Here is a 21,671-nt window from a genome sequence, read left to right as displayed (position 1 = left end):
AAAGGGGTGAGTGTCCGTTCAGAGGGCGTTAGCTCGGTAGCTACCCGACTTCCCTTTTGTCTGAGGAGATGGGAGAGGGTAATGGCGATCCTGCTCCTTGCTGCCTCACCGGGTCGGGGGAGTCAAGTCCCCACACGGGTCTGGAGCTACGTGACCATCAGCAGGGCCGAATCATTTATTCATTGATTCATTCAGTCAGTCGGTCATATTTATTGAGCGCTTACCGTGTGCAGAGCACTGTATTAAGCGCTTGGAAAGTACAATTCGGCAACAGACGGAGACAATCCCTACCCAACAGCGGGCTCACAGTCTAGAAGGGGGAATCTACCTAGCAGGGGTCCCTCCGAACAGGATATTTTCAATCCTATGCCCCTCCTGGCCCATTTAATTGGATTCTTAATTGCAGGCTTTCTCAATATCACCTAGACCTATGGGGGCCGATTGCCTCATAGAAGGATGCCTTTCACAAAATAACGGGGACCCAAGTCTCTACTCGACCCCGTTGAAAGGGATTCTGGGAGACCTTGGTAGGATTGGAGTGAGATCATTCCCATCTAAGGCAAGAAAAGCAGCCTAGAGAGAGCCCACCCTAACAATCCCACCTCCACCTCTTCCCCCCCCCCCCCGCCTCTTTGCCCCCTCCCCCTACCACCGGGATAAAATCATTTCATTTCACAGGGATATTTTGTAATCCCAGAACTGGAATTTAATTTCATTACTACTCGGAAGGGTTAAGAAGGCAGATCTTCTCCCTCCATAACCCCGACCCCCACTCCCAGCCCAGAGACGCACACATATTTTTCTCAAATCTGAAGGAGAATGGGTTCGATCCATTAGCGAAGCTTTGCCCGTCGCGGGTACAAGAGGACCTGCTGAAGTCTTACCTAAAGAGGCTAAAACCTCTATCTTTTTCTTGTGGGTATGGTGGAAAATTTATTTTATGCATGTTAAGCCCTGCAAACAAAACAACATATCTGGTCATATGGCTTTCATTACCTCCCAATTTTGCACATTTTATCCGACTTGTCATGAGAACTCAGTATATGTTCCAACCGGTCTCCCTGCAGACAGGCACCAATTCTCCTGCTCTGAGGTTTCCCTTGTTAATCCTGCACTGGTCACTCTTTCATTTGTAATCTGACAAACTTTAGTCTGACTGTGAAAGTAGTTCACCTCCCTCAGTATTAATCTGAGGTTTTATAGGGTAGAGTTGAACACTTGAGGGAATAAAAAAAAAGTTTTACTAAAAGAGACTGAGCTCTGAAGTTTTGGTTTCTTTTGGTAGTGAACTGTGGTTCAAAGGAACTGGAAAAAATACTTATACAGTTCACTTTAAAGGTGTTTTTTTTTTCCAAGCTATTCTAGCTCAGAATGATTTAGACAGAAGATATAAAATCCTTAGTGGCACAATAGCGCTATAAATCAGAAAAAAATTGCCTAGTATGAGTGTGCATACTTTCCTAATTCACTCTGAATGAAATATTTTCTTGAGTTTTCTTTCTGAAATTAGAATCTGTGTAAAGAATGTTTGGAATCCTCTTCACAGCGGGACCCGATAAACTACTATGTAAATAGAGGCAAATTAATTAATGAAGTAACAGATGTTTTACTTGAAGAAGTTAAACTGAAATCTGAAGATGACTGTACATATGTGTTTAAAGCATAATAATAAAAAAGTTGAGCTGGCTCCTCTGGTATAGTTCAACTCTTTATTTTTCTAAATGGTAGGCAGAAGAATCAGTGGTTTTGTGTATCACCCAGTGCTTTCTGTCATGTTAAACAAATAGGGCTTTCCATTAGATAATGAATTATGAGAATTATGTCTCACTCTGGAAAAACCAGTCATTTGCTGATGTAATGATGATTCCAACCAATCCCAAACAAAGCTCCAGCCCTCTTCAATTTGAGGGAGTAATGTGTGAGTGTACAAATAAGTAGTACAGTATAAAACTTCACATTATGAATACTAAGAAGAGGAACTTGAGCAGCTCTTGCCACACAATCCAGCACTCTGCTGGTGAGAGAGAGAGGAGCAGAAAGGTAACATTTTTCAACTTTTACTTGAGAGATTATATCATTTGCACATTCATGATCAGCTACTGAATGTCTACCTAGCATTTTCTAGCTTATTGGTGATTCGATGTGAGTGTTGATTAACGGCTTTTAAGCCCATCAGGCTAATACTAATTTCGATATTAACCACGAGCATGTAAATACAATGTGTGTGTTTATACAACACACTCAGAGTATATACACAAATACATATGTTTAATGGAATGCTATTTTAAGATTTACATTCACAAACAGTAAATTCAGGAAATAAACATACAGAGAGAGTCCAAATATTGATAAACTGCACTTCTCTAACTGTTAATATTAGGACTTTAACTATAAATTGCCTAGTCTCAAGTTGTCTTGGAAGGCATTTAAACTTTTATTCCTATTTCAGCCCCAAGGTAAAAAGCTTAAATGAAGTACAGTATGCTTGGGGGCTTGGTTTTTTTTTTGGGGGGGGGGAACACGACAAATGTTTAGGTGCATTTTATTAAGGGATTGTGTTACAAAGATATATTTATTTTAAAGGTGTAGGTGTAAGTCTCCTTCTTGTGCCCCATGCCTTCTAAAAAAAAAAAAAGGTTTATAAAGTAAAGGCTGATAGACCCTTACCAGTAATAGAGTATAATTGAGGTTAGTAAAGCTCAGAACACAGTGCATTTTAGGTGCCTTATAACAGTGAACGCCTTATAAAGAGTTGTTTTGGAAAGGGTAGCCAGTATATAAAATTCATAAAACTGTTGTAGATTGTTCATTTAGCACTTGAATTTTCACTTATTTTCCCAATGCTCTCCCTCCTTTTACCCTCTGAACTGATGTAGTAACTCTCTTAAAACGGAGACTTCCTAATGCTTAGGTTTCAGAATTATTTTTCCACCAAAAATATGATGTAGAGCTAAGAATGAATGGCACCCAGTAGGCGTTAGGTGTAAGCTCGGGCTACCTAAAGAGCCAGGAAAACTTGTGTGTGGCAGGAAGACGGGGGTTGGGGGGCGGGTAGGGGGGTGGAGGAGGCAGTGGGGAGAGGGCATGCCTTAACAGATAGACATCTTAAAGACACCACTGCAAAACCAAGACAATAAAGCCAGAGTCTGGAGAACTTGGTGGGAATTAAATACTCAGTGAGACGGTGCTTTTATATTTCATATTTTCTTCTCTGAAGACTATTAAGCCATAAGGGATGATTTGATCTCTGCAGTTCATCTGGATAAAAAGAAACACATAACTGGAGAATCCCCCTCCTAAAGAACTGGTGGGCAACTTGGAGAGATGTCATATGAAAGAGAAAAGTCATTTGGGATTAGGTATTAGAGATTCTTTTCTCCCAGGGTTACTTATTTGGGCACGGTAGCATATTATTGGTATAAAATAATGTGGGAAAGGACAAACCCGGTTTCACATTGTATCTGTGTCTTCAGAGTTAAGCAGTAGGCGGTGAGTTCTGTGTGTGTGTGTGTGTGTGTGTATGTGTGTGTGAGAGTGTTCTGTAGGGGAGGAGAAAGAGGAAGGGGGAGGCTGGAAAGGAGGGGGAAAGGTCTTAATGTGCCACAGACTTGTACAGGACTGTCTACTGTTTGGGGTTCTTCAATACCCCACTGCATTTTGTGGTTGGGAAATGTGAAGTGAATTCTCTGACCTCAAACAAAAGTGCCGTTTCGTTCCCCTTAGATCCCTTGCCAGTGTTGATAACCCCGAACGTTTAAATGTGAATGAATGGGAAAGAGTCACATCTCTTCTCCGTGTCATTCAGGCCAGAACGATTTACTGGCCAAAGCAATGTGTTGCTCCCTCCCTCCCCCTCCCCTGCTGCCCTCCCTTCCCCCACAACAATGACTTCCACCTCCTTTTGCCCTCAACCCCCTCACCTTAAGAACAAGGTGGCGATTAAAAGCCTTGGCGGGGGGGGGGGGGGAGGGAGGGGGAAGGGGGGGGAGAAGGGATGTGTACGTGTGTGTGAGTGCGTGTGCGAGCGTGTGTGCATGCTCTTTTCCATCAAAGTTGGCACTGCTTTTGAAACTCTTTTTGGAACTGAGAGGAGGGGGAAGAGGCAGCAGGATGATTGAGCAGAGAAAGAAAAAGAAAGAGCAAAGTCAGAAGAAAAGAAATCTGGATTTTTTTTTAAGGAGAGGGAGTAGAAAACATGAGGATGGTGATATTTGAAGAGAGGTGTGCGTTAGGGAGCAGTGAGCATAAGGAAAGCAGCCTGTCAGAATATGGGCTGTCCCTCCCCCTCCCTAATCATAGCCTTTACTCACAGACAAAACTCCCTCCCTCTCTCATTCACTCACTCACTTCAGGCCAATCCGTCCTCTCTCTCTCTCTCTCCCTCTCTCCCTCTCTCTTTCTCTCCTTCTCTCTTCCTTTCTCTCCCTCTCTCTCTGTCTCTCTCCCTCTCTCTGTCTCTCTCCCTCTCTCTCCCTCTCTCCTTCACTGAGACAGAGTCAGGACTCTCCTCCCTGACAGCCACAAACCTACAGCACTTACTGCATTCAGAGAGGGAAACCTGCGAACAAAACTTCACAGAAAACTTTTTGTTCTTGTTCCAGAGAATTTGCTGAAGAGAAGGAAAAAAAAAAAACAAAACTGTACGTGAGGGGGGAGGAAAAGCAGGGCCTTTTAAAAAGGGAATCACAACAACTTTTGCTGCCAGGATGCCCTTGCTTTTACTGAGAGGATTTTTGTTGGCGCTTTGCTGGATTATAGTAAGGAGTTCCCCAACGCCAGGATCGGAGGGGCACAGTTCAGTCACTGACTGCCCATCGTGTGCCCTCGCCACGCTCCCAAAGGATGTGCCCAGCTCACAGCCCGAGATGGTGGAAGCAGTGAAGAAACACATATTGAACATGTTGCACTTGAAGAAGAGACCCGACGTCACCCAGCCGGTGCCCAAGGCAGCGCTCTTAAATGCTATCAAAAAGCTGCATGTGGGAAAAGTGGGCGAGGATGGATATGTGGAAATAGAGGATGACATTGGAAGAAGAGCAGAAATGAATGAACTCATGGAGCAAACTTCAGAGATCATCACATTTGCAGAATCAGGTTGGTGCTAGAAAAAAAAAACCCAGCAGGGTGAAATACCTTTCACTGGAAGAGTTACAATTAACTTTTTTTTTTCTCCCCTGCAGCCCTCTTTTCTCAAACCTTCTGAGGTGAGGGGAGCAGAGAGAAAGGTGGGGGTGGGGGTGGAGGAGAAGGGAGAGGAGTTAGCAGGAATTTGATTCTGCTTAGTTTAGCCTTGGCTACAGATTCCCCGCTTACACTTGCTAAACTCACACAGCCAAGCAGGGAGGAAGCTCTTTGGCCAATCTTAAGCTGAAAGTCAGACTGTGAGGGGGTTCCCAAGCTGTGCCCATGGAACCAGATCTGAGCAGTTGGATTAAAGTAGCATAACTTGGGAGTGCTGGAGAAGGGGAGGGGGCTTTAAACCTTCCCCGCCCCCACCCCTACCCCCACCCCCTTCCAAAGTGTTTTGGCAAATGAGGGGGATAGGAATGAGAAGGGAAAAAATGACTGTTTTAAGACAAAACTTCCTTTTCAAAGTCAGAACAGGGCTGTATCAGCCAAGCAGAATACATTTATGGTACATCCATCTTTGCCTACGGGAGGTTCTTTTTTGTTAGGTTTTTGGTTTTTTTGGTGGGTTTTTTTTAAGTTCCATCCTAGGCAATAAAGTACAACACTGGATGTCACCTAACACAGGACTGACAGTCACATTTCTCATACTGACTTTTGCACTCTGAACCAGAGGGGGGGCTCGGGGAGGGGGGGGTGGGTAATGTTCTCTGTAAAGTTACTAAAGCCTTCTGCCAAAGAATGCAACCTTGACAAAGTGTGTTTAGATACTATTCTGTACTCTCCCTCAGTCCTTAAGAGTAAAAAGTTCAGTAAATAGATTGTGAGGACTGCTTGCCCAGAACCATAACTGACTGCAGAGTAGAAAATACCTGTCAAAATTATTTTTCAAATGGCAAAATCCCGAATGTTCAGCTGGGTTAGTGACGTAACTGCATATGCCCGTTGCTACCGGGAGACGGTTGTGAATTTCATCGCTCTTTTATGATATTGCCAGGTAAATGCCTTTTTCCCATGACATTGCCAGGCAAATGTATTTTACCCATTGCCAAAACCGTTGGAGAAGAATGTCGTTGTTTTGTTTGGTAGAGCATATGGCAGGCAAAGTGTGTGCTGGGACTCCAGGCATTTTTGTTTAAAAGTTTGCTGCAGCAGTATAAACAATCAAGACAACACTCAGAGTTTCCAGTCCTGAAAACCTGTTGACTCAGATGTTCTGTTAAGCAAGGAAGGGGCATGCTTTTTGGAGAACCGTCCCTGTAGGCTGTTCACCTCCCTCGATTGAGAGCTGTCTCTGGGCTCGGCGTCCTTGCCCGGCAGGCTCCCTAAAGCAGGGGGATCTCTTCTCGTTCGGCCTTACTCTGGGTCCAGAGCTGGGGAGATGTCCCCAGGTCAGTTAAATCTCTCTCCGAGCAAAGGCATCTGTGGCTTGTGGAGTCAGGACCGTCCGGGGATTCTGCAGATGGCCACCCGTTCCCGGTTCCTTTCACCGGGGAGGAGACCGGATCCAAACGTGGCAAGAACCTCGGGCTCCGCTCCTCGCATTCAAGCCCGGGTCCACAAGTGCCCGCCGTCTCTCCGATTCGCTGTGTGGTTTTTTGCACTTATCGCCAGAAATGACACTCTGTCATTGCATCGCTTTGCCATTGCGTTGCTTTAATGCTGTCCCGTGACCGACAGCGCCTGTGCCATCACCCACCTCCTAGCCTGTAATCCAACCAGCAGCCCTTGAATCCTGAATCACGGGCTAATGGGGTACCCTTTCTATCCCCCGTGCTCTGAAAATCTGGGGCTGTGCCCTAATAATAATAATAATAATAATCGTGGTATTTGTTAAGCGCTCACTCTGTGCCAGGCACTGTATTAAGCGCTGGGGTGGATACAAGCAAACCGGATTGGACAGGGTCCCTGTCCCACTTGGGGCTCAGTCTCCATCCCCATTTTGTAGATGAGGGAACTGAGGCGCAGAGACTCGCCCATGGTCACACAGCAGACAAGTGGCGGAGTAGGGATTAGAACCCGTGACCTTCTGACTCCCAGGTGCCTCAGGCATTTGGTCCCTGGAGAGTTTACTCTAATTGAGATTTAAGTTTTTTGGCATTTCTCTTGAACTGATATGCCTCATTTCCAGGCCAAGCCTTTTCTCAGTCCTCTCTGAGTCATTTCAGGCCTTTCCTTTAATACCTGCTAGGCATTTATTTTGAAGGAAACGGAGCCAGTTTATTTAAGGAGTTAAATGAATCACACATTGATTAGTGTTTCTCTTGTAATGGAAAATTCTTGCCCTTTTGTGGGGCCAAAGGGGGACACAGATTTGGCTGCCGGTGAGTTGCTATACCTTTAACCCAGACCTACTGCCAATGTCAATGCTCACTCATCCGGTAAAGAAATTTCAGTCGTCAACCTCAAATAATGTTAATTTAATATCCATATGCACTATGGGTGTGTAATCCCCAAAGGGTCTGGGAGGTGGGAGGAATGCAGTACTCTCACATTTGGGGTGATGATTTAACTATCGTCCCAAGAGATCCTCACGGCCGTCATCACCTGAGGAGGAGATCAGTGAACCGCAACCGTGTCAGGATAGGAGGCGCTGGGGGATGCCAGAATACAACCGGGAATATTGGTTCAGCTGCATGCTCCTTTGGGAATCACGTTGTCTCGCGAAGTCTCCCGCTTTTGGGGGTTCCCAGAGAAAAAGGCTAGAAAAACGTTATCCCTCTTTTCAGTCTCAAAGGTTCCCTGGGCAATAAACACGAGAGACAGCTCTATCCACCTGTCAGATGAAATGCATACCCAACCCCCCAGAAGGTACCACACCTATTTTAAATTTCACACCTCTCTGGGTCCCTTATGGATTAGAAAATTACTACAGAGGCCCAGAGCCCGGCACTGCCTGCGCAAATGTCCATTTACACAGCCTTACTCGTACTTATCAGCTTAACTCTGTTGTCGGGGACCCTCCCAAGTGCTCAGTGCAGTGCTCTGCACACAGTAAGTATCAATACCAATGATTGGTCGAGGGGTCAAAAGGTACAGCGGTTCTTATCGCTATGATTCAGGGAGTACCGGCCACACGAAATCATCCGAGAGTCCACTGGCATTCCAGCTGATAAAAAGGGGGTTTTCTCCTGCCACATGATTCTAAGACTATGAACTTAAAGATGACCTCCGGCCCCAGGACGCTTCTGCCGAAAGTGAGGAGGATTACTCAAGGTGCCGAGCAGCCATTCCGGTGTCGGTCGAGAGGCAGAGGCGATCCAACAGTTCAGCCCAACGGTGACCGGCAGCGGCGATAGACTCTCTGGGTCGAAGAGTTCCTTTCTAGTTTTCGTTAGAAAGATAGCTTATTAGCCTGTGAACTGTTAACTCCTGGGATTCTGCCCAAAGCATATGATGATGCCAGCCACTAAAGCCGGCAATTCGGTAGGTCGCTAACGGCTCCCGGGGCCGAAAGAGGGAGGAGAGAAGAGATGGGAAGTCACAATTTCAAAACTCAAAAATTCTGCTCCCGGGAATGGTTAAGGAGGGCAAGGGATATTGAAATGTCTTCTGAAATCCTACTCCTCCGAAGGAGATGCTTCTTGACGACTTGACGGACAGTACCATCGAAGGGAAGACGAATGGGGAAATTTCATTAAGATTAAAGGCCAGTTTGGCTTCTTGTTCCCTCACGCCGAGAAGCCAAGACGTCAGCCTTCCATTTCATTTTTGTCTCCCTGAACTTATTCGCCAATTGTCCCTAACCGAAGGACGTTGCTGGAGCGCATTTCTTCCTCGGCTAAATAAAGGGAAATGATTGGCCACGAGAGGGCGTGCTCCAAAAGGATTTTTCAACTTGTCTGCAAGTTGCTTTTTCACCTAATTGGATCGCTAGTCTATTGTCACAGGTCCCTGAGATCTCCTCGGTTATCTGGGCTCTCTTCTTTCTTCCCCTGCAGCCGAAAAGTTAGAATGCCTCTAGGCAGAAGGGTCCGGCGGCCTTTAATGAAGTTAAGGGGAAAAAAAGCCCAAAAGAAAGTGAATCAGAATACTAAAGATTGATAGCAGAGGGGCAATATATTTAAAAACAAAGCCGAGCCCGTGGAGAGAAATGTGACTGTGAATCATCATCACAACTGATGGGTTCCAGTCACCCACAGTGGCTTTCTCTTAAACATCCTCCGAGCCCTTTCCTTTTGTACTCAGGATAATGCATTAACTTTTCCCAAGTATGGCCGGTGACGGAGAGATGTCAAATGGGGAGGAAAGGGCAATTTGGCACCCTGTGAGAACACTGTGTTCAGCTTCTGAGGGATGGGTCTGTGTCCCCAGACTGGGCGTGAGGAGCAGGCAGCATCTTTGGGAGAGGAAGGGAGAGACAAGCAGTCTGAGGGAGGAGCGTGCCTGTTTGAGGGGGAGTGGCTGGGGCTGCTTCGGATTGCAAGTACCTGTCCTAAAGTTCTCTGAACTCTGTAAATCCTGTGGCTGTAATGGGGACTCTGAACTCTCGCCCCTTTTAATAATAATAATAATAACGATAATGATAATAATGGTATGTGTTAAGCGCTTACTGTGTGCCAACCACTGTTCTAAATGCTGGGGTAGATATAGATGCAAGGTACTCAGGTTGGCCCACGTGGGCCTCACGGTCTTAATCCCCATTTTACAGATGAGGTCACTGGGGCAAAGAGAAATTAAGTGACTCGCCCAAAGTCACACAGCCGATAAGTGGCGGAGTCAGGATTAGAACCCACGACCTCTGACTCCCGAGCCCAGGATCCTTCCACTAAGCCACGCTTTGATTATAAAAGCATAAAATGTGCAATCGATGCCTTCCCATTAAGATGAAGCAGGGCTCTTTTTCAAGTGGCCACCGCTGGAGCGTTACATTTTCAATGGCAACAGTTCATTCTCTGGAAGAAAGCAAGGGCAGAGATGTTGATTTGGTGGCAAATCAAGATGCTTTGAGTACACACTTGCTGCCCGTCTATAGATGTGACCCCTTGTTGAGGTTAAGAGGGTAAAAACTGCGAGGCCTAGTTTGTTTCTCACTGGCACAGAAACCCTTGAAAAATACAGTCAGAAGGCAAAGTTAGCCCTGCAAAAACATCAGTACAGTTCTGTAAATGATGGCTTTGAAGGCCAGTATTGTTGGCTAAAATATAACCGTTCACAGTGAAATGGCAATGAAGAATGGAAATTTAAAGTAACAGAGCCCTCTTACAGTGAAGTCCTTTTTTCCATGGCACGTTTAATGCTCTATATAAACAGAAAGTTCCACAATAACACGGGATGCATAATTGCTACCAGTGTGAAAGGCAGGCCACATTACCTCAAATAGGACCCCAACAAGTGGCATAACGAGTTTTAATCTAGTTTGATGGGGGTTTTTTCAAATCTACGTGGTGTGAGCCTGCAAAGATCTTTGTCATCCAATAACTATAGATGCACAGGCTTCTTGGTTCGTAATGATTTGCATTTGAGTGCAGATTTGGAGAAAGGAGAGCTGTGGCTCGTTTAACCCTTTGCACCCCACGTCGCCTCCCTGGCATGAGTCGGAAATGAAAGACACTTGCTCTGGAAGCAAAAGACCTGAGCCTCTAATACCGATCCGGGTGTGCCACAGGAACTATTTCTAAAGCCATTTCCCATAGAGTTGATTACAAAGGTATTTACTTCAAAGAACAGATGTCCCGATCTCCGGTCTCCTGTTTCCCTCCCCACCTTCTCTCGGGCCATTTCTTCCTTCTTAGATACCTTCAGCCACAGAATACAATCCAGTCCAGGGGTGATGCCCATGGACACTGGAGCGCTCAGAATATCTCCCACACGCTCGCGTGGGCTTTCCCCAAAGAATTAGTCAGGCAGTACAGGATGATTAGAAATGGGGAGAGCCTCTGTTGGGAGGCATACCTCGTTAATCAGCCCCAGAAGGGAAAGCTAGAACAAGGAGGACAGTGAGTGCAGGCAGTAGCAGGGAAGGAGGAAGTGGGGGGGGGGGGGGAGAAGGGGGGGGGAGAGGAGAGAGGGAAGGGAGAGGAAGGAGGGAGAGGGAAGGGCGAGGAAGGAGGGAGAGGAAAGGGCGGGGAGATGGAGGGAGAGACGGGGGAGAGAGAGAGGAGGAGAGGCAGAGGGAGTGGGTAGTGGGGAGAGAGGGAGGAAAGGAGTAGGGAGGGAGGGGAAGGAGAATCAAGGTGAGAGTTGAAAACTCTGTTAAGGCAAGCTGTCCTGTGAGAGGCTGGGCAGAGCTGTACCTGCTAACGCAGACCCACATCCAGGGAAGAAAAGGTTAGGCTGGAGATCTGGACCTAGAAATGCGTGATTAGGCCAGAACTCATCTCAGAATGCCCCTGCAGAGAGAGGTCCCTTGCTGATTCCACTGTGAAGTTTCTGTGATTTTGGTTCTGGGTACATTTGCCAGGAATACAAAATAGAGATTACTTCTGGATCTTTCTGGATTCCTGAAAAGCTTAAAACCTGTTTGAGTAGCTTTTAGGCACATTCAGTACGATCAAGATCAAATCCATCCATTCTCCTGCCACTCGCCTCCTCCTCCTCTACCTGCTGGAGAAGAACCTAATGATTTTTGTTTTCCAGTTTTTTGCACCCATTGGTGATAAAATAAAACTGAAAGGTCCTCGCAGATTCACTCAGAGTGAGAAACCTTTGAATTTTTTCATGCCCCTTTCCTCTCGGTCTGGGTGACCACAGATTTTGCAGAAAAATGCATCTCAATCATTTATTTTTCTGGTAAAATATCATGCAGTTCGTAAGAGCGGTTCCAGAAATGGACACAAGCGGAAAGCAATGACAACCATTTCAACTACCAGGGAAAAATTCAACTGTCAGAAATATGAGGGAGAAAAAAGACACTTACCCAGCAAATGAAAATGCAGGGATATGCAATATTTCAATCCGTGCTTAAAAATAAATAAATATATGTATATATATATATATACACATTTATATATGCACACATGCCCACACACCCACACACATCAGCTGTGATGCCCTCCCTCTCTTTCCCCAGCAAACAACAATTCCTCCCAGCTAATTATTAATGAAGTGCAAGATTAAAATCACTTTATGATTACTCTCTGCTCCTAATATAACAGCACCTGACAGGATTGAGCCCCCTCTAATGAGTACTCTCTTTGTACAGCCCTCCTCTCAGTAACGCTCTAAATGATTTGCTCCTAAGTACAGCTGCACAGTGAAGGAGGAGAGAGCATTATGCATCGGAGAGCTCACGGTCTCCTGAAGCAGGAGGAATCCGTCATAGGCTGTTTCGCCAGTGCCACAGAAGCAGCTGTTCCAGCCATGCAGAAGGATTTTGAATCCTGCTGTCAATTAACCAGACTCTCAGTTAACCCTACTGCTTTTTGTGCCCTCCCTGATGTCATCTTCTTCCATCTTCCATCGGCTGCTTTTTTATTTTTTCTATATTTTATCTGTGGAAATAACAAATGCCTTCAGGGCAGAACTTTGCCTAGGTGATGTCTCAGTACCTGAGAACTTTCTCCCCCTTTCTTAGGAGACAGGTATCAGCGAAGTCTGTGGGAATGAGTTAACCGAAACCACGTGTGCTCTCCTCTCCCTGTGACCGTTCGGAATCTACGGTTTCACACTCTCTCTCTCCTCTCCCTTCTGGAAAAACAAAACAAAACCTTGTGCCCTCTGGCTGCTCTAATTCAGCAGCTACTGTCTCTGTGACTTCAGAGTGACATTCTGGGCGGCTTAGGATTTCAGAGCTGAGCCGCCACAGCAGAGAGAACAGCAGGTAGCTGATTAGTGTTCAGGTTTGAGCAGAATTGACGTTCCCCATCCTGAAGTATTATTCAGCAGCTTGCCCCCTGGCCTTGTGGAGCCTGCTCACTCTGTCTGCATTTTAACCCAAACCATCAGCTCCGCTACCCAAGTGCTCTCCTCTGCTTTCCCAAAGAAAACGGAGCGTTCCTAGCAAAGGGTCACACGCTATTGTTGTAAAAGCGACAACGACAAAAAACCCCTACTTTGCTTCCTGAAAAATGACTGCTTCCCTCTCTTCCCTCACTGCTTCACGCTCTAGTGATCAAATCATAAAACAGTCTTTCTTAGGCATTTCAACTCCTGCCAGGGATATGAGGTCGGTATCAAAGGAACACCCCCTCACCATCATCATTATCATCATCGTCGTCCCAGTAAGTTTACGCGGCGATGCCAGAGAACCTTCCCCATAAATATGCAATCTTCTTTGGCCGTAGCTCCGCTCTCCGTGGATTTGCCACCACCACAATCACAGGGTACAGCATGTGTTAAATTAAGAACAGAATCTTCAGTGAGCGTTGTATAGAAGAGCCAGCCTCTGCTGCGGAAAACTTGAAACCACGCCTAAAATTTATAGTACTGTAAACATCTCAATACCAGGAGTGATAAGTACAGTTTGGTTTCTGTTAGCTAACGCTTCGGAGAGGATGAGATCCACACTGGGATTCAGATCAGAAGCATTTACATGGGAGCATTAGACAAGTGATTTTTTTTTTAACATTATCCTTGGGCTTTGACAGGTGATAATAAGGTTGGTATTTGTTCAGCGCTTACTATGTGCAGAGCACTGTTCTAAGCGCTGGGGTAGATACAGGGTCATCAGGTTGTCCCAAGTGAGGTTCACAGTTAATCCCCATTTTACAGATGAGGTAACTGAGGCACAGAGAAGTTAAGTGTCTTGCCCACAGTCACACAGCTGACAAGTGGCAGAGCCGGGCGTCCAACTCATGACCTCTGACTCCGAAGCCCAGGCTCTTTCCACTGAGCCACGCTGCTTCCCAAGCACCAATGCACATATACTTTCATGCAACTGCATCTTGTGCCATTATGAGTTCCCGGTTAATGTCATCTGTTTGGTCGTTCTTTGAACTTAAGAATAAATACCTGCCAACGTGGTGTGAGCCCGTTACGGGCAGGGACTGTCTCTCTTTGTGGCTGAATTGTACTTAGTACAGTGCTCTGCACGCAGTAGGCGATCAAGAAACACGATTGGATGAATGAATGCACTCAAGCGATTACCATGGAGAATCATTCCATCGTTCATATTTATTGAGTGCTTACTGTGGTCAGAACACTGTACTAAGAACTTGGGAGACTACAGTATGACAGAACTGGTAGCCCACAGCGAGCTCGCAGTCTAGAGGAAAATCCAAGAGGGAGATTTTATCTCTGGGACCTCGAAGGCGCCGTGGTCAGTCCAGCCTTTTCCCAACCTGCCCCCGTGCATGTTTGTAAGGAAGGGTGGATGGACCCGGTGCCTCTGAGCTTGGGAGAGGAGCTGGATTCTTACAGGCTGAGGAAACAAGGAGGGAATTCTAGGAGGGAAGAAAGGTTGTGCTTGTCTTGAACCAGCCCGCTCTCAGTGAGTAAGCATGACCCCAACTGACCCCATTTTCCCCTTCTCTGTGTCGCCTCTCCCCCTGCAGGAACTTCTAGAAAGACACTGCACTTTGAGATTTCCAAGGAAGGTAGTGACCTGTCCGTGGTGGAGCGTGCCGAAGTGTGGCTCTTCCTGAAAGTCCCCAAGGCCAACCGGACCAGGACCAAAGTGACCATCCGACTCTACCAGCAGCAGAAGCAGCCCAAAGGCGGCTTGGACGGGACGGACGAGATGGAGGAGCCGGGTCCAAAGGGCGAGAGGAGCGAGGCGCTGATCTCCGAAAAAGCAGTGGACGCCCGTAAGAGCACCTGGCACATCTTCCCCGTCTCCAGCTGTATCCAACGCCTCCTGGACCAGGGCAGGAGCTCTTTGGATGTGCGGATTGGCTGTGAGCAGTGCCAGGAGACTGGGGCCAGCCTGGTGCTTCTGGGGAAGAAGAAGAAGAAGGATGAGGAGGGAGAAGGCAAGAAGAAAGAAACAGGAGAAGGAGCGACGGGAGGCGGGGGAGGAGAGGAGGAGAAGGAGCAGTCGCATCGACCCTTCCTGATGTTGCAGGCCCGCCAGTCTGAGGACCACCCACACCGGCGACGCCGGCGGGGGCTGGAGTGTGATGGCAAAGTCAACATCTGCTGCAAGAAGCAGTTCTTCGTCAGCTTCAAGGACATCGGCTGGAACGACTGGATCATCGCTCCCACGGGCTACCACGCCAACTACTGCGAGGGGGACTGCCCCAGCCACATAGCTGGCACCTCTGGCTCCTCTCTGTCCTTCCACTCCACTGTCATCAACCACTACCGCCTGCGGGGGCACAGCCCCTTCGCCAACCTCAAGTCCTGCTGCGTGCCCACCAAGCTGAGGCCGATGTCCATGCTCTACTACGACGACGGGCAAAATATCATCAAGAAGGACATCCAGAATATGATCGTGGAGGAGTGTGGCTGCTCGTAGAGCCACCCTGAGGGCACCAGAGGGAAGGGAAAGGCAGAGAAGCCAACGGACACCAACGGGTCCCTGCTCCGGTTTGACCTTTCCGAATGAACCAATCCAACCAAAACGAAACGAAACCAACTAGAGACAGATGAAGGAAGACGTGCTCGCCTCACCCAACCGGGGCTTGGAGGAGAATCTGGAGGATGAGGGGGGAAGGGGAGGGGAGGGACGGGGGACGGGGAGGGTCGTCCCTTCCTCCCTTATTCTAGCTGAGAAGCAACTTCGGGTGAAAGAACGGGGACTTCTGCTCTCCCAGTTCCCTGTCTGTCAATCATGCCCTGAAACCAGCGTGTGTCACCTACAAGTGATTCGGAAGTCCAGGCCAAAATAGCATGCCGAAAGCCATGTGTTTGAACAGTACATTCACAGGCACTTTTTCCCAGTTTGCCAAGGACGCAGGGTATGTTTGTGTGATGATGTCCATGGGTGTGTCACTGCCTATACACACATAGATATCGCCACACACCACGTACGTGTGGGTCCTGGTGAAAGAACAATATTGTGCAGGTGCTTACACCGACCGTCATTGTCTGCACTACTTTTGCAAAAAAAAAAAAAAAAAAAGGATGAAAAGAATGAATTATCGAGAGAAATACCAAGTTACATTTCGTTAAGGTGCTTATGATCTTAGAACTATGCAACCTAATGGGTTTGAAACTGTTTACCTGATAGAGAGAACAAAAAGAAAGACTTTTTTGTATGGAAGTAACCTGATTAATTTTTTTTTTTTTTTGCTTCAAGGAGAGATACTTGAAAGGAACATGTTTGCCCAGCTGCTGGATCCAAACATTTCTATATTTTGTAAATTTTTTTTATCGTTTACTATTTGCACTACGATGGTGTTTGACCTGTCTAATCCTTATTTAACAAGTATTTTTGAGGAGTGGGTGGGGGTGGGGGGGGTAAGAGCTGCACTTATTGTGAGCTAAGAAAGAACTGCTACAGCACACAAAATAGCTATTTTTATTATTATAATTATAATTATTATTATTATTATTTTGTACCTTAAAAAGAATAGACACATACACCAAAGACATTTGTGTGAGCCTTTAAACAGTCTGTTTGTGGTTGGTATCATTCATCATTAACACGTCAGGGTTGGGATTAAAGGATCAGTGAGATTGACCTTGGTTCAGGCTGAAAGTCCTGTTATCTAGTTTGATCTTGACTCCTTTCGCATCCACAAAACAGAGAACATTGTTTGCTGGATGTACAGTAGTTGTACACTGTTGGAAAGCAAAGTCATAAAATGATATATGCATGTATGTATGTATACCCATATGTATACCTACACATGTTAGGGTATGTATGCATATTTGGTATGATGTACGTATATTTTAAGCACTTCAGGCTGTCATTTTTAATGTTCTGAAAATAATGAATGTTTGTGTGCGAAACACAGTGTTTTTAAGAGGAGGTTGGGGGTTTTTTTCCCTTTGGACTAGGGTGAGGACAAATTAAAATTTTTTATCAATTTGGATGACCGAAAATTCCCAATTCACGTGACTATTCAGAAAGGCCCTCTTATGTGACACATGGAACTTAGTTCCGCCTTCTTTTTTCTATTTATTTTTGTGACCCCCCCCCCCCCCCGTTATCTCCTGTCATTCAGAAAACGGGAATTTTGGTATTCAAACACCAAGCAGAATATTGCCCCACTCCACATCTGCAATCAACATTCAATTCAATTCCCTGGAACCAATATTCAATCCAAGACCCGCTGTGTAAGGGAGATTCTCCAGTGGGGAAGGGTGAAGTGCATTGGATTTGTTCATTCTAAGAAGAAATAATTTACTTTGGGGTGTCAACATCTAGATTGAACAGCCTGATTCTCGGGTTAAATTCAGCAGAGAATCATGTGGACTAAATCGGAGTATTATAACTTATTAAAGGATGCTTAAAGCAACATTTCTCTTGGTGAAGCATCTAGAGAGTAAAGACGGGAGAGAAGAAATTGGGTTGGAATGAGAGAAGGGAAATGAGGGCAGGGCAAAAGCCCTTAAGTTTATCTTCAGCCAAAACTCTTTATATGTGTGTGTGTGTGTGTGTGTGTGTTTGTATGTATTGTTAGAGATGGAAAAAACCTTTTGTTTTATAAATATCAAAGTACTTGCTTATAGCTAAGTTTTCTAATTTATTCCACAGTATTTAGCTTGCATAGTACAGCTAATGGGTTACTCATTTATGTGCTTTTTATACAGATACTTCATTTTACAGACTTGTTTGCAGTTTGCAAAAAAAAATATTTGGAACAATTTCTAACAACTGGGTAAAAATTCAATTTGTCACTAAAGTATTCTGTATGTTATTGAGGCTTTCGGACCTGTATTCAGTCACAGGGTTATTGTTTGATTTAATAATGGGGTATCAAATGCCTATGAGACGAAACACTACAAAGATGAAGCATTTCATCTTGAAAAGTCAACTAAATCAACAAACCAGAACACTTCAGCTAAGGATGGAAGACCTAAGAGAAGGGTTAGGCGGTAGTTTTGAACACTTATTCGTGTTGGCTAGAGTTTCATAAACATAGGGTGGGTGGGTGAGAGGGTGGGGAGGGTGTTTAGGAAGGGAATGAATGGTTTCATGGCCATGAATTTCCCGAAGTTTTTTAACGTTTGATTGAGGGGCTTTGCAACTGCACAGCTTGTGGTGACTGGGACTGATACTGGACCATATCAAATGAGTATGAAAAAACATTCCTATGTGCCTGCAGGGAAGAGATGGGGAGGGGGAGACAGAGACATTGGTACAGTTCATTAAAGATAGATTAGAGAAATCAGAAGGTTTAAAAGTCAGCTGCTAACTAGGCTCCTCCTTCTCTGGCTAGTTTTCTTTCAGTTCATCCATGAATGCCCCATTTCTAAATTTTAGGAGGTTTTGGGGGGCTTTATTTTTCCCCCCTCAAGTCTTTAGGCCTCATCAGGGGGTTTTGATTTGTGGTTAAAGTTATTAAAAACAGAGGGAAATGAAAACCTATATGATAAAATAAAAAAGGGATGTTAATCAAGACTGACTGTGGTTCCCGCACAAAAAAACTATAATTTAGTTTAATTAAATCTGCATGTCCTCAAAATAGCACTATAAATTGCTACCATATTTGACTAGTTGTGGAAGGTTCTGCAACCTGAGGAACAACCATGCTTTTCAGGTAGCAGTGGGGCTCCGAAACGACTTTAAATACCAGCCCATTGTGTAAAACTGAGCCTCCGTTCCACCAGTAGAGAATCGTCAGTATCTGACCTCAGTATCTCCCAGTCTCTCAGCAGTGCTGCTCACCAGATCCCTCAAATCCTATCCACTCTCTCTCCCTCCCCGCCCTCCTTGGGGTTTTTTTTTTCCTTTCCTTTAATCTGCAGGAGCCAGATGAAATCAATCTTGGAGGCCTGGAAAGAGCTCTTGACCTCAAATGTCTGTTAGGGATAACAGATACAAATTTTGCGGACTTGATTATAGTTATCTGTAATTATTTTTCCCGCGTCCTGTAAGAAACAAAGGCATCGAGGCATTCATTCCTCCACATAGGGACCTTTATAGTTAACCTTATCTGTATTTAGAGGAGGAAGACTGATCTCAGGTTCATTTTGGACCTGACTTTCTATCTATCCTTTCTAGTAAAAGACCCCATGCTCTCACTGAAGTCAGAACGAGTAGAATCGCTCCTCCAGGAGGAGGAGTAAGGGATCAGAGTTCTAAAGGTGACATGGTGACACTGTGACGTTGAGGAACAAAAATACCTTGTCATTTGCATTGCCTTGGGATTCAAATCACCAAGCGCTCTTTAAATGGATCCCTGTGGGCCTTTTGCAGAAGGTTGCCAATTCCCTCTCTTTGATTTAGAGGAACTTAGTCACCTCTAAAACCTACATGCTAAATGAAAACTTGAAGATGTGGGCAGAAAGAAGGGACGGGGGTGGAAGTTGCATTTCTTTAAATTAAACCTCGCATCCCCGAGAAGCTATTGTGTGGGTCAAAGAAAATGAATGGTTAGAAGTTCACATCTTCATATGCAGAAACAAGCAACATTTTTTGGCTATAATGTTATTTATTCCTTGTCAGATGCAGTGAATCATTTTTCTGTGTTAATTCTCAATGTTTTTTTTCCTCCCTGATTTAAATGCTTTGAACACACTACATTAACAATGGGTTGACTTTTTTTAAAAAAAGAAGTATAATTATGAAAGCCAAGATATTATGAAGCCTATTTTGTTTTAATCATTTTTGTGTTCTGTGGTTGATGTTGTTTTCTTAGTTCGATGTTCCCCCCGCCCCCGCCTACTACATGCAGTGCTTTAACCAATGTCCGTTTGGCTAATGTAATTAAAGTTGTTAATTTATATGAGTGCATTTCAACTATGTCAATGGTTTCTTAATATTTATTGTGTAGAAAGACTGGTAATTTTTTATTTACAATATGTTTAAAGAGATAACAGTTTGATATGTTTTCATTTGTTTATAGTAGAAGTTATTTATTTTCATGGCATTCCATCTAATATTTTGATATTTGGAAGGCATGCAATCTATACTTTGTACAGTTAGTGGACAGTATTCATTAGTGTCCGATAGCTTCTTGGCCTTATGTTAAATAAAAAGACCTGTTTGGGATTTATTTTTTATTTTTATTTTCATTTTCAATCTTTCTTATTGGTTTCTCGTGAGTAACTCAGCGCACTTATGGTCAGCCGCTTTGCCTGGGTAACCATTTAAATCCTACTGTACTTGCCTTTAAGAGAGGGGTTGAGTGAGAGTGAGTGGTAGAACTGGAGAGAGAGAGAGAAATGGGAGCATGGGGTGAGAATGTGTCTTTGCACTGAGAGAGGGTTTTGATGTGCTAACATAATTTGGGCCAACTATGATTTTATCTTGGTCTTTTTGTTATTTTGCCCTTTCTTCAACAACAAGAGCAACAACACAAGTAAAATCAATAAAGGGAGTTTCACTGAGCATTGTGTGATTGTCCCTTTCTCTGTATTCCCAAATGGGAAATTGGGGGATTGGGGACTGAGAAGTGAATGAGGGCAGTGGATGAGGGAAAAGCAGATGGATTCTGCTTCCACCCCTGTCCTTGCCCCCCTGAAAATGAGAAATTTCCCCCACTGATGATCTGGATGACCATCGATAAAATGGGTTTTGGGGAAGTCAGTCAGTCAATCAATTGCATTTATTGAGCATTTACTGTGTGTAGAACACTGTACTAAACACTTGGGAGAGTACAATATAACAATGTAACAGTCACATTCCCTTCCCACAATGAGCTTACAATCTAGAGGGGGAGACAGACATTCATATAGATAAATTATGGTTATGCACGTGTGCACGCAGTCAGGGGCAAAACGATGTTGACCCAGAAGAATCATTTCAAATGTACGTTAGACTTTTGCATATCAATCAATCAGTCATATTAATCGAGCTGCTACTATATGCAGAGTGCTTGGGAGAGTACAATACAAGAGAATTATCAGACGTGTTCCTTGATCACGATGAGCTTACAGTCTAGAAATTAAAGATCTATTCCCACCTGTTTTGAGCATCTTCATAGATGTTGACTAGAGATGGTCTGTTGGTGATAGAGTATTTTCTCACGCAATATGTTGTGGCAAAACTCTCATTACAATCCCTGATTTATGCTAAGGAAGGCAGAGAATAGGGAGGGCCCATCATGTAAAAAAACACTGATATTTAGTTACTTTGTTAAGAATACATTTTCAGAGGACTTTTGGAGGACTGGATGCATTTTATCTATGTGACATCTTTAATTAAAGAAAATGACCAACATGTTACAGTCCTGTAGACTATAAGATCATTGTGTCTACCCACTCTATCATACTGCACTCTCCCAAGTGCTTAGTACAGTGCTCTGCATGCAGTAAGCACTCAGTAAATAAGGTTGATTATATGGCCATTCATATGCACCTTAAACTCATTCCTCCTAATTTACTTAGAAAACACCTGGGAACTCTCTCTGTCTCTTTCCCTCTATTTCTCTCCCCTGTTCTGGCCTTGTTTTGCCTGTCAGCTAATATGATAGTAATTGTGGTGTTTGTGAAACACTTACTATGTGCTAGGAACTGTAATAAGTGCTGGGGTAGATATAAGATAGGTTACACAGGAATAATTGGAGCATTATCTTTCCATCTTGAGCTACAATTTCTTCTTTTAACCTATT

General features: G+C 44.8%; 1 protein-coding gene across 1 annotated transcript; it reads left to right on the top strand.

Moving 5' to 3' along the window:
- The first annotated feature begins 1,945 nt into the window (after positions 1-1,945).
- INHBA (inhibin subunit beta A) lies at positions 1,946-20,449 on the top strand. Its single transcript, XM_029063406.2, has 3 exons — positions 1,946-2,040; positions 4,602-5,094; positions 14,562-20,449. Exons 2-3 carry the CDS (start codon positions 4,707-4,709, stop codon positions 15,461-15,463), a joined length of 1,290 nt encoding a protein of 429 aa, XP_028919239.1. The 5' UTR covers positions 1,946-2,040; positions 4,602-4,706; the 3' UTR covers positions 15,464-20,449.
- The last annotated feature ends 1,222 nt before the right edge of the window (positions 20,450-21,671 follow it).

The sequence above is a fragment of the Ornithorhynchus anatinus genome, chromosome 4 (genome assembly GCF_004115215.2).
Source record: "Ornithorhynchus anatinus isolate Pmale09 chromosome 4, mOrnAna1.pri.v4, whole genome shotgun sequence".
NCBI lineage: Eukaryota > Metazoa > Chordata > Mammalia > Monotremata > Ornithorhynchidae > Ornithorhynchus > Ornithorhynchus anatinus.
The sequence above is the reverse complement of the archived record's forward strand: the minus strand, read 5'-3'. Positions and strand labels throughout refer to the sequence as shown.